Source organism: Taudactylus pleione, unplaced genomic scaffold (genome assembly GCF_031769625.1).
Source record: "Taudactylus pleione unplaced genomic scaffold, aTauple2 ptg000281l, whole genome shotgun sequence".
Lineage (NCBI taxonomy): Eukaryota > Metazoa > Chordata > Amphibia > Anura > Myobatrachidae > Taudactylus > Taudactylus pleione.
In genome coordinates this window covers 1,634,912-1,648,185 of record NW_028284683.1, presented here as the reverse complement: position 1 = coordinate 1,648,185, position 13,274 = coordinate 1,634,912, and the positions used below count along the sequence as shown (strand labels likewise).

The window sequence follows — 13,274 nt, the reverse complement described above, 5'->3', positions numbered from 1 at the left end:
ATCAGGGGTGCTCCCCCCAAGTGCTAAAAATATAATATATTTTCTGTGTTTGTGAATTGTGTGCGCAGTAGCCGCACGTGCATCAACAAAGTAGTGCCAAGCGTGCGCCTGTGTCATAAGTAAAGGGCCGGCTGGCTTGACCGTTAAAGGGTGCTGTAACCCCCGAAAGTACACTCCAGTCCAAACCAAAAAAAAATTATTTTCTGTGTTTGTGAATTGTGTGCGCAGTAGCCGCACGTGCATCAACAAAGTAGTGCCAAGCGTGCGCCTGTGTCATAAGTAAAGGGCCGGCTGGCTTGACCGTTAAGGGTGCTGTAACCCCCGAAAGTACACTCCAGTCCAAACCAAAAAAAAAATTATTTTCTGTGTTTGTGAATTGTGTGCGCAGTAGCCGCACGTGCATCAACAAAGTAGTGCCAAGCGTGCGCCTGTGTCATAAGTAAAGGGCCGGCTGGCTTGACCGTTAAGGGTGCTGTAACCCCCGAAAGTACACTCCAGTCCAAACCAAAAAAAAAATTATTTTCTGTGTTTGTGAATTGTGTGCGCAGTAGCCGCACGTGCATCAACACAGTAGTGCCAAGCGTGCGCCTGTGTCATAAGTAAAGGGCCGGCTGGCTTGACCGTTAAGGGTGCTGTAACCCCCGAAAGTACACTCCAGTCCAAACCAAAAAAAAAATTATTTTCTGTGTTTGTGAATTGTGTGCGCAGTAGCCGCACGTGCATCAACAAAGTAGTGCCAAGCGTGCGCCTGTGTCATAAGTAAAGGGCCGGCTGGCTTGACCGTTAAAGGGTGCTGTAACCCCCGAAAGTACACTCCAGTCCAAACCAAAAAAAAATTATTTTCTGTGTTTGTGAATTGTGTGCGCAGTAGCCGCACGTGCATCAACAAAGTAGTGCCAAGCGTGCGCCTGTGTCATAAGTAAAGGGCCGGCTGGCTTGACCGTTAAGGGTGCTGTAACCCCCGAAAGTACACTCCAGTCCAAACCAAAAAAAAAATTATTTTCTGTGTTTGTGAATTGTGTGCGCAGTAGCCGCACGTGCATCAACAAAGTAGTGCCAAGCGTGCGCCTGTGTCATAAGTAAAGGGCCGGCTGGCTTGACCGTTAAGGGTGCTGTAACCCCCGAAAGTACACTCCAGTCCAAACCAAAAAAAAATTATTTTCTGTGTTTGTGAATTGTGTGCGCAGTAGCCGCACGTGCATCAACAAAGTAGTGCCAAGCGTGCGCCTGTATCCCATAAATAAAGGGCCAGCTGGATTGCCTACATCTCTAAATCAGGCTCTGTGTACACAAGGACTATGAGGAAAGTGCAGGTATTTTGAATTTTAATTACATTCTTTTATGTTCTCAGATGCAGAGACGTGTATCATATGTCCAGAGGATGAATGGCCTAATGAGAAGAAAGACAGATGTATAAAGAGGGTGATGCTGTTCCTGTCTATGCAGGAACCACTAGGAGCTGTACTAATTGTTTTCGCTGGAATTTTCTTTGTTGTGACTACTGCGGCACTAGTGATCTTTATAAAACACATGGACACTCCGATCGTTAAAGCCAATAACACACATCTAAGTTTCATCCTCCTTGTGTCTCTCATGTTTTCTTTCCTCTGCATCCTGTTATTTATTGGAAAACCCACAGCGCTGACCTGTCTACTGAGACAAGTGGTCTTCAGTGTGACTTTCACCCTGGCTGTCTCCTGCACCCTGGCCAAGACCACCATTGTCATAGTTGCCTTCAGATCCTCTAAGCCTGGAGAGAAGCTGAAGAACTGGATGGGAGGACCTTTATCTAGACTGATCATCTTTGTCTGTTGTTCGGGACAAGTTGTGATATGTTCTGTTTGGTTGCTTCAATCTCCACCATTCCCAGACAGAGACACAAGCTCAGAGGTGGGAAAGATGATATTACAGTGTAATGAGGGGTCCATCGCTGCTTTCTTTGCTGCCCTTGGATACATGGGCATCTTAGCCGCCCCCAGTTTCACTCTGGCTTTCCTAGTGAGAAAGCTCCCGGACCGCTTTAATGACGCTCATTACATTACGTTTAGCATGTTGATATTCTGTAGTGTATGGGTTACCTTTATTCCTGTATATCTGAGAACCAAAGGAAAGAACACGGTGGCTGTGGAGGTATTTGCTATCTTGGCCTCAAGTGCAGGACTCCTGAGCTGTATATTTATCCCCAAGTGTTTCACAATTATTATAAAACCGGAGCTGAACAGAAGAGGAACACTGAGAGCTAGAAAGTAGCACTGAGTAACAGGCACCCAGCTGAGGTGCTTAGTACTGTATATTGTAATAGCTTGCTGTATTTTGTGCTTTATTTTAAAACTAATTTGTGTGGTACATTGTAGATATTGGATTTTCTTACACACACACACACACACACCTGCTGCCAAGGTAATGATGACTTACGTAACTCACCAATTAATTGCTTTGTGATAAAGATTTTACAATTTATTTTGGATTCAGGTCTTAGGGGTATATTTACTAAAATGAGAGTTTTTAGAAGTGGAGATGTTGCCCATAGCAGCCAATCAGATTCTACTTAACATTTAACTAGCACCTTCTAGAAGATACTGTAATAGCTAGAATCTGATTGGTTGCTATGGGCAACAAAGGCACTTCTAAAAACCCTCACTTTAGTAAATATACCTCTTAGTATGTTATAATATTGAAGCAAATATGCCAATCACCATTTTATAACTACTTAATAACTAAACTCATTTATGAACCACTTACGAAGACATTTTCCACTCTACCATACCTACTTACAGTACCAAAAGGTAATTTATAATTAAATAAGGAAAGACTACAGATGTTTCCTCATACAGTATACACAATTTCATCAAAGTGCTGGTGGATAACAAGTAATAAGTTAACAACATATATGTGTATGTATATATATTAGGGGTGAGCGGGTTCGGATTTCTGAAATCCGAACCCCCCCGAGCCCCCCCGATCCGAGTCCGATCCGAGTCAGGCTCGACTTTTCCCGCCTGACTCGGATTCTGAAATCGAGGCAAAACGTCATCTTCCCGCCTTCCGAGTCTCGCGGGTTTTGGATCCTATATAAGGTACCCACGTCGGCGCCATTTTCTCACTCGGCTGTGGACAGTGAAGAGGGAGGGTGGGAGTTAGGGCTGTGTAGTGTAGTGTAGTGTAGTGCTGCTGTTGTCCACTACTTCAAAGTCCATAGGGGCTGGCTGTGTTGTGCTGTGCTGCTGTTGTTAATAGGGGCTGTGTCCACTACTTCAAAGTCCATAGGGGCTGGCTGGACTGTGTTGTGCAGTCAGTTCTCCATAGGGGCTGTGTCCACTCCAAAGTCCTGTGCAGTGTCCCAGTCCTAAAGAGGTGCTGTAGTGTTGTCCAGGGGGTGCTCTGTCCATCAGGGGTGCTCCCCCCAAGTGCTAAAAATATAATATATTTTCTGTGTTTGTGAATTGTGTGCGCAGTAGCCGCACGTGCATCAACAAAGTAGTGCCAAGCGTGCGCCTGTGTCATAAGTAAAGGGCCGGCTGGCTTGACCGTTAAAGGGTGCTGTAACCCCCGAAAGTACACTCCAGTCCAAACCAAAAAAAAATTATTTTCTGTGTTTGTGAATTGTGTGCGCAGTAGCCGCACGTGCATCAACAAAGTAGTGCCAAGCGTGCGCCTGTGTCATAAGTAAAGGGCCGGCTGGCTTGACCGTTAAGGGTGCTGTAACCCCCGAAAGTACACTCCAGTCCAAACCAAAAAAAAAATTATTTTCTGTGTTTGTGAATTGTGTGCGCAGTAGCCGCACGTGCATCAACAAAGTAGTGCCAAGCGTGCGCCTGTGTCATAAGTAAAGGGCCGGCTGGCTTGACCGTTAAGGGTGCTGTAACCCCCGAAAGTACACTCCAGTCCAAACCAAAAAAAAAATTATTTTCTGTGTTTGTGAATTGTGTGCGCAGTAGCCGCACGTGCATCAACACAGTAGTGCCAAGCGTGCGCCTGTGTCATAAGTAAAGGGCCGGCTGGCTTGACCGTTAAGGGTGCTGTAACCCCCGAAAGTACACTCCAGTCCAAACCAAAAAAAAAATTATTTTCTGTGTTTGTGAATTGTGTGCGCAGTAGCCGCACGTGCATCAACAAAGTAGTGCCAAGCGTGCGCCTGTGTCATAAGTAAAGGGCCGGCTGGCTTGACCGTTAAGGGTGCTGTAACCCCCGAAAGTACACTCCAGTCCAAACCAAAAAAAAATTATTTTCTGTGTTTGTGAATTGTGTGCGCAGTAGCCGCACGTGCATCAACAAAGTAGTGCCAAGCGTGCGCCTGTGTCATAAGTAAAGGGCCGGCTGGCTTGACCGTTAAGGGTGCTGTAACCCCCGAAAGTACACTCCAGTCCAAACCAAAAAAAAAATTATTTTCTGTGTTTGTGAATTGTGTGCGCAGTAGCCGCACGTGCATCAACAAAGTAGTGCCAAGCGTGCGCCTGTGTCATAAGTAAAGGGCCGGCTGGCTTGACCGTTAAGGGTGCTGTAACCCCCGAAAGTACACTCCAGTCCAAACCAAAAAAAAATTATTTTCTGTGTTTGTGAATTGTGTGCGCAGTAGCCGCACGTGCATCAACAAAGTAGTGCAAAGCGTGCGCCTGTGTCATAAGTAAAGGGCCGGCTGGCTTGACCGTTAAGGGTGCTGTAACCCCCAAAAGTACACTCCAGTCCAAACCAAAAAAAAAATTATTTTCTGTGTTTGTGAATTGTGTGCGCAGTAGCCGCACGTGCATCAACAAAGTAGTGCCAAGCGTGCGCCTGTGTCATAAGTAAAGGGCCGGCTGGCTTGACCGTTAAAGGGTGCTGTAACCCCCGAAAGTACACTCCAGTCCAAACCAAAAAAAAATTATTTTCTGTGTTTGTGAATTGTGTGCGCAGTAGCCGCACGTGCATCAACAAAGTAGTGCCAAGCGTGCGCCTGTGTCATAAGTAAAGGGCCGGCTGGCTTGACCGTTAAAGGGTGCTGTAACCCACAAAGTACACTCCAGTCCAAACCCAAAAAAAAAATATTTTCTGTGTTTAGCCGCACGTATATATCAAATCGATATAACATAAATGGAGGACCAAACTTTCTCCGATAAAAATAAAATAGAGAAAGATCAAGAACCACTTCCTCCTAGTGCTGAAGCTGCTGCCACTAGTCATGACATAGACGATAACATGCCATCAACGTCGTCTGCCAAGGCCGATGCCCAATGTCATAGTAGAGGGCACATACAATCCCAAATGGCAAAGTTCAGGAAAATGACCTTGAAAAAGACATTTAAATCAGCTGAAGAGAAACGTAAACTTGCCAATATGCCATTTACGACACGGAGTGGCAAGGAACGGCTAAGGTCGATCCCTAGTATGTTCATGACTAGTGGTTCAGCTTCACATGACGATGGAAGCCCTCCTCCCACTAAAAAAATCAAAAGAGTTAAGCTGGCAAAAGCACAGCGAAGAACTGTGCTTTCTAAGAAGATATCACAAATCCCCAAGGAGAGTCCAAGTGTGGTGGTGGTTGCGATGCCTGACCTTCCCAGCACTGGACGGGAAGAGGTGGCTCTTTCCACCATTTGCACGCCCCCTGCAAGTGCTGAAAGGAGCACCCACAGTCCACTTGCTGATATGCAAATTGAAGATGTCACTGTTGAAGTACAACAGGATGAGGATACTGGTGTAGCTGGCGCTGAGGAGGAAGTTGGCGAGGAGGATTCTGATGGTGATGTGGTTTGTTTAAATCAGGCTCCGGGGGAGACAGTTGTTGTCCGTGGGATGAAAAAGCCCATCACGGTCATGCCTGGGCAGAAGACCAAACATTCCACCTCTTTGGTCTGGCAATATTTCTATCCAAATCCGGACAACAACTGTCTTGCCATATGTACCATATGTAAAGGTGAAATAAGTAGGGGTAGGGACGTCAACCACCTAGGAACATCCTCCCTTATACGGCACCTGCAGCGCGTTCATAAAAAGTTACTGTCAAGTTCAGAAACTTTGGCTAAGACCGTAAGCAGTCCAGGGACACCTAAATCCCGTTGTCCTGTTGTATCCAAGCGCCTGCAAACCACACCGTCAACTCCCTCCTCGTCAATTTCCTCCTTAGTTAGGATCGGAAGTAGTCCTGCAGGCCATGTCACTGGCATGACTGACTCTCCTATCCGGGATTCCTCCGGAGGATCCTGCATTGCTACGCCTACTGCTGCCGCTGCTGCTGTTGCTGCTGCTGGGAGTCGTTCATCATCCCAGAGAGGAAGTAGGAACACCACTACTTTTACTAAACAATTGACCCTCCAACAGTCCTTAGCGAGGAGGATGAAGTACGACAGCAGTCATCCTGAAGCAAAACGTATAACTGAGGCCTTGACTGCTATGTTGGTGTTAGACGTGCGTCCGGTATCCGCCATTAGTGCAGTGGGATTTAGACAATTGATGGAGGTAGTGTGTCCCCGGTTCCAAATCCCGTCTAGATTCCACTTCACTAGGCAGGTGATACCGAGACTGTACAGAAACGTCAGAAAAAGTGTCCTCAGTGTCCTGAAAAATGCCGTTGTACACAATGTCCACTTAACCACGGACATGTGGACAAGTGGAACAGGGCAGACTAAGGACTATATGACTGTGACAGCCCACTGGGTAGATGTATCACCTTACGCAGCAACAGCAGCAGCGTCACCAGTAGCAGCATCTCAGAAATGCCAGCTCGTTACAAGGCAGGCTACGCTGTGTATCACCGGTTTCAGTAAGAGGCACACCGCCGACAACCTCTTAGAGAAACTGAGGGAAATCATCGCCCAGTGGCTTACCCCACTTAGACTCTCCTGGGGATTTGTGATATCTGACAACGCCACCAATATTGTGCGGGCATTACATCTGGGCAAATTCCAGCACGTCCCATGTTTTGCTCACACAATAAACTTGGTGGTGCAGAATTTTCTGAAAAGCGACAGGGGCGTGCAGGAGACGCTTTGGGTGGCCCGAAAAATTTCTGGCCACTTTCGCCATTCAGCGACTGCGTGCCGAAGACTGGAGCGCCAGCAAACACTCTTGAACCTGCCCCGCCATCACCTGAAGCAAGAGGTTGTGACGCGGTGGAACTCAACCCTCTATATGCTTCAGAGGATGGAGGAGCAGCAAAAGGCCATACAAGCCTATACATCCACCTATGACATAGGCAAAGGAGGGGGTATGCACCTGACTCAAGCGCAGTGGAGAATGATTTCCGTGTTGTGCAAGGTTCTCCAGCCCTTCGAACTTGCCACACGTGAAGTCAGTTCAGACACTGCCAGCTTGAGTCAGGTCATTCCCCTCATCAGGCTTTTGCAGAAGCAGCTGGAGAAAGTGAAGGAGGAGCTAAGACGGAGCGATTCCGCTCGGCATGTGGGACTTGTGGATGAAGCCCTTCATTCGCTTTGCCAGGATTCCAGGGTGGTCAATCTGTTGAAATCAGACCACTACGTTTTGGCCACCGTGCTCGATCCTAGGTTTAAAGCCTATGTGGTGTCTCTCTTTCCGGCCGACACAAGCCTGCAGAGGTGCAAAGACCTGCTGGTGAACACACTGTCAGCTGAAGCGGAACGTGACACGTCAACGGCTCCTTCTTCATTTTCTCCTGCAACTGGGGCTGCCAGGAAAAAACTTAGGTATCCTAAGCAACCCGCTGGCGGTGATGCAGGGCAGGCAGGACCAAGTTTGGACATCTGGTCCGGACTGAAGGACCTGGCAACAATTTCTGACATGTCTACTGTCACTGCATATGATACTGTCACCATTGACAGAATGGTGGAGGATTACATCGGTGACAGCATCCAAGTAGGCATGGCAGACAGTCCATACCTGTACTGGCAGGAAAAAGAGGCAATTTGGAGGCCCCTGTACAAACTGGCTCTATTTTACCTGAGTTGCCCCCCCTCCAGTGTGTACTCCGAAAGAGTGTTTAGTGCAGCCGGGAACCTTGTCAGCGAAAGGCGTAGGAGGTTGCTTCCACAGAATGTGGAGAAGATGATGTTCATCAAAATGAATTATCAGCTCTTCCAGGGAGACCAGCCTCCAGAAGGTACAGAGGGACCTGTGGTGGTGGATTCAAGTGGGGACGAGTTAATACTTTGTGAGGATGAGGATGTACACACTGAAGAGGGTGAGGAATCGGTGGATGAGGAGGATGAGGATGACATCTTGCCTCCATAGAGCCAGTTTGTGCAGGGACACATTAATTGCCAGCTTGTTTTGTGGGGGCCCAAACGAACCAATCATTTCAGCCACAGTTGTGTGGCAGACCCTGGCGCTGAAATGATTGGTTTGTTAAAGTGTGCATGTCCTGTTTATACAACATAAGGGTGGGTGGGAGGGCCCAAGGACAATTCCATCTTGCACCTCTTTTTTTTCTTTGCATTATGTACAGTTTGGGGCCTAGTTTTTCAAACTGCCATCCTGTCTGCCACTGCAGTTTCACGCCTAGATGGGTCACGTGTTTGTGCCGCCCACTCGTGTCGCTTAGCATAGTCATCCAGCTACCTCGGTGCAACGTTTTGGACATAAAAACACTATTGTGAGGTGTGAGGTGTTCAGAATAGACTGGAAATGAGTGGAAATTAAGGTTATTGAGATTAATAATAGCATAGGAGCAGAAAAACCTACAAATTCTGTGATTTTAGCTGTTTTTATGCTTTTTTTAAAAAAAATACAGATCCAAAACACAAAACCCAGAACCCAAAACACGGAAGGGTGGTTTTGGCAAAACCAATCCAGATCCAAAACACGAAGAAAGATCCAGATCCAAAACCAAAACACAAAACACGAAAAGTGGCCGGTGCACACCCCTAATATATATATATATATATATATATATATATATATATATATATAGAAATAATAATAAATAAATACATAATAAATAAAAATTAATCTATGTCATAAAATACAACAAAAATTAAACATAAATATTTAATTATAATTGAGAATTAATTGCAGTGTAAAATATTTAAAATACAAAAGTTAAAAATGCTATAAAAATGCTATATAGCTCCCAATATGTAAGTGAATATGAAGCTGTATGAAATGAAATTGAAATAAAAGTTTCAGGGCAAATTCTTATCAGAATTGGCTGTATAGTAAGGAATGGAACTTGAAATAATCCAGAAAAAAAATAACAACCTGTGATAAGGAGCTGCAGGATCCGGTAGTTTAGGAGGTACACTTCTCCCCCAATGATGTGTAGGTCCTTCAGTCTGGAGAGTTTATTGGGATCTGGTAGCTGACTGCCCATAGCTACAATGGTGAGGTACTGTAGCAGGTCACATAAAGCTGTGTGAGTCTACGATAGATTGAAGTATGTGGACTCAGGGCCTGATTCAGGCCCGCTCGCGAGCGCTGAGCGCTCGCAAGTGGGTCGATGGTGTCCTAGTACGCATGCGCACGACGGAGGGAGCTCGTACCAAAGGGGGCGTGTTGTCGATGGTGAGTGACAGCACGCCCCCTTTGGTGGGCGTGCCGGGGGCGTTGCTGCCCAGTCTGGGGCCGGCCCCACTGACATCACTAGTGATGTCAGTGGGAGTGCTTTTGGCTCTGATAGAGCCAAAAGCACTCCTGGGCTTGCGGCAGCGAGACCCTACCGCAGGGTCTCGCCGCAAGCCCAATGGTCGCGATGGTCTTGAACAGAAACTTATCGTGCATGCCCCTGCTATTCGCCATATTCAATTCCAAAGGACGTGAAAATGCGTCCTGGCGAAACTCAAACAGGCGAAAAGTGCTGTCAAAAATTGAGAAATCAGCCTGACACCCCCCAAAAGATGTACTAACATAGGGGATCAGTATAAATGTCCCAGAATAGCCCCTCTGAAGCTATTTGGGGTACTTAAGTGCTGTCAATTGCTTCTAAATAGCGTCTTTGCACAAGAGGTGAAGAAGAGCATTAAGCAGTATTTTTTTTGTGAAAATAAGTAGTCCTGTCAAATTTGGGGAACTTGAAAATGGGATTTTTTGACGCAGTTATGCTGTGGGGGACTGTCCCAAGGGTTCAGAGTGGTTTCCCGAGGTTTGCACCCCAAAACGTCAATTCTGTACTTTTTTCCGCCTGCTATTCACAGGTGAATCTTTTCCGCCTATTGCATTGACTTTCCGCGTATACGAAAACTCTTTGGAATTGAATATGGCGGAAAGATTCCACCTGGCAAAATTACGTCACCCGAGATACTTTTTAGCGGATTCTGACTTTTTGCGTCTAATTGAATACGGCCCAATATCTTTACTTATAGTCAATCACCAGATGACAATATTTCCCAGAGGACCAAATCAATTGAATTGCTGATGCCAGGATGTCCTGCCAATAATGCCCCCTTTGCAAGACCACCAGAGCCGGCCCTAGCCAATTTGGTGCCCTAGGCAAAATTTTGGCTGGTGCCCCCTAGCAGATAATCCCACCACCAATCTTAAGCCCCATACACACTAGACGATTTTGTTAACGCTTTGGCCCATTCTGACGCGTCGGAACGACAAATTGGTAAAATCGTCCAGTGTGTATGCAATACATCATGCATTGCATGTTCCTGTGGGGTCGTCAGCCACATCGCCTGATCTACATGTACATGCAGTCCAATCAGGCGATGCAGCTGATGATCCCTTGCATTGCCATGCGGCTGGGGCCGGCATATCAGGCAGTCGGGCACCGTATCGCACAGTGTGTACGTGGAAGCGGGATAGATATTTGGGGGGGGGGGGGGACACTGGCTGGGGGTTATTAGAATTATATTGAGATGGGGACAGATAACAGTGATCCAGGGAGTTATAGAGATACAGGATGGGGGAGGTCAGCAATTGCTGCTGATGTACTGTAACTGGTCTGGATGTACTGAGTATACAAATATCAACCTTATTTAGCATCTAAAACATAGTTTTGTTTTTTTTAAACCAACTCTTTATCTTTACATATTTTACATTGTAGAACTATTTAAATAATTAAAAAATTGCTGGAGATTTAACATGTATAGATAACAAGTTATTTTCATTATAATTTGTTGAATTTACAGGAATAAACAGGATACAATAAGGGTATAAAACAAATGAGTCACAACAAATTTGCTTTAAATCAGTTTGTACTCTAATAAAGTTACCACAGTGGTTTTGTGACTGTACATAATGAGAGTAACCCCATTTGTTAGCAGGCATTTAAATATTAGAGCACAAAATGTACCAGAAGTTAACTTAACACACATGCAGACACACATCACACACAAGTAGCACACATCACACACACATCACACACACACACACACACACACACACACACACACACACACACATAGCCTCTCCACCTCCAGTTACCTGCTGCGGATTTTTTTTTTAGACTGGGAAGCAGGTACCACCATGTCTTGTAAGTAAGGGGGCACTTTGAAGGAGGCAGGGGCAGTGCACTGTCAAAAGGGTCTGCACAGCTCCTGCATTACACAGTGCAGTTATGCGTTACACCTTCTTGCAGTTACTCAACAATTTTATATAAACAAAACTGTATTAGAAACTAAGTAAATGGTGCCACTATCAAATATATAGGAGCCACCAGCCAGTCCCTTTCCTTTCCAGTTCCATGCCCAAGCAGCCGGTGTCAGATAGAAACCCAAGCAGGGTCGGGGAGAGAGTCAGGGAGGCGAGGTGCAGGAGTGGAAGGACAGTTCAACCTGAGCTCAGCTCAGGGCTGCCGCACTGATCCGCATCACATCTGATATGGTGGGCAGTCTCAGGGGAGGGACCAGCCACCATAAAGCACCATTTTAAGCTGATGCAGCTACGTTCACAGCCGCGCGCCGATCGCGGCATATATATATCTATATATATATTAGGGGTGAGCAGGTTCGGATTTCTGAAATCCGAACCCCCTCGAGCCCCCCCGATCAGAGGCCGATCCGAGTCAGGCTCGACTTTTCCCGCCTGACTCGGATCTGAAATCGAGGCAAAACGTCATCATCCCGCCTTCCGGGTCTGACGGGTTTTGGATCCTATATAAGGTACCCGCGTCGGCGCCATTTTCTCACTCGGCTGTGGACAGTGAAGAGGGAGGGTGGGAGTTAGGGCTGGCTGGGCTGTGTAGTGTAGTGTAGTATTGTGCTGTGCTGTGCTGTGCTGCGCTGTGCTGCTGTTGTCCATAAGGACTGTGTCCACTCCTCCAAAGTCCATAGGGGCTGGCTGTGTTGTGCTGTGCTGCTGTTGTCCATAGGGGCTGTGTCCACTCCTCCAAAGTTCATAGGGGCTGGCTGTGTTGTGCTGTGCTGCTGTTGTCCATAGGGGCTATGTCCACTCCTCCAAAGTCCATAGGGGCTGGCTGTGTTGTGCTGTGCTGCTGTTGTCCATAGGGGCTATGTCCACTCCTCCAAAGTCCATAGGGGCTGGCTGTGTTGTGCTGTGCTGCTGTTGTCCATAGAGGCTGTGTCCACTCCAAAGTCCTGTGCAGAGTCCCAGTCCTAAAGTGGTGCTGTAGTGTTGTCCAGGGGGTGCTCTGTCCATCAGGGGTGCTCCCACCAAGTGCAAAAAAAATAAAATATTTTCTGTGTTTGTGAATTGTGTGCGCAGTAGCCGCACGTGCATCAACAAAGTAGTGCCAAGCGTGCGCCTGTGTCATAAGTAAAGGGCCGGCTGGCTTGACCATTAAAGGGTGCTGTAACCCCCAAAGTACACTCCAAACAAAATAAAAAATTATTTTCTGTGTTTGTGAATTGTGTGCGCAGTAGCCGCACGTGCATCAACAAAGTAGTGCCAAGCGTGCGCCTGTGTCCCATAAATAAAGGGCCAGCTGGATTGACCGCTAAAGGGTGCTGTAACCCCCAAAGGGCACTCCAAACAAAATAAAAAAAAATATTTTTTTGTGTTTGTGAATTGTGTGCGCTGTAGCCGCACGTGCATCAACAAAGTAGTGCCAAGCGTGCGCCTGTATCCCATAAATAAAGGGCCAGCTGGATTGACCGCCAAAGGGTGCTGTAACCCCCAAAGGGCACTCCAAACAAAATAAAAAAATATTTTCTGTGTTTGTGAATTGTGTGCGCAGTAGCCGCACGTGCATCAACAAAGTAGTGCCAAGCGTGCGCCTGTGTCCCATAAATAAAGGGCCGGCTGGATTGACCACTAAAGGGTGCTGTAACCCCCAAAGGGCACTCCAAATAAAATAAAAAAATATATTTTTTTGTGTTTGTGAATTGTGTGCGCAGTAGCCGCACGTGCATCAACAAAGTAGTGCCAAGCGTGTGCCTGTGTCCCATAAATAAAGGGCCGGCTTTGATTGACCGCTAAAGGGT

At 46.7% G+C, this 13,274-nt stretch overlaps 1 protein-coding gene across 1 annotated transcript; it reads left to right on the top strand.

Moving 5' to 3' along the window:
• Nucleotides 1–1,341: 1,341 nt before the first annotated feature.
• On the top strand, nt 1,342–2,250 carry LOC148512593 (vomeronasal type-2 receptor 26-like). Its single transcript, XM_088482052.1, has one exon. It carries the CDS (start codon nt 1,342–1,344, stop codon nt 2,248–2,250), a length of 909 nt encoding a protein of 302 aa, XP_088338178.1.
• The last annotated feature ends 11,024 nt before the right edge of the window (nt 2,251–13,274 follow it).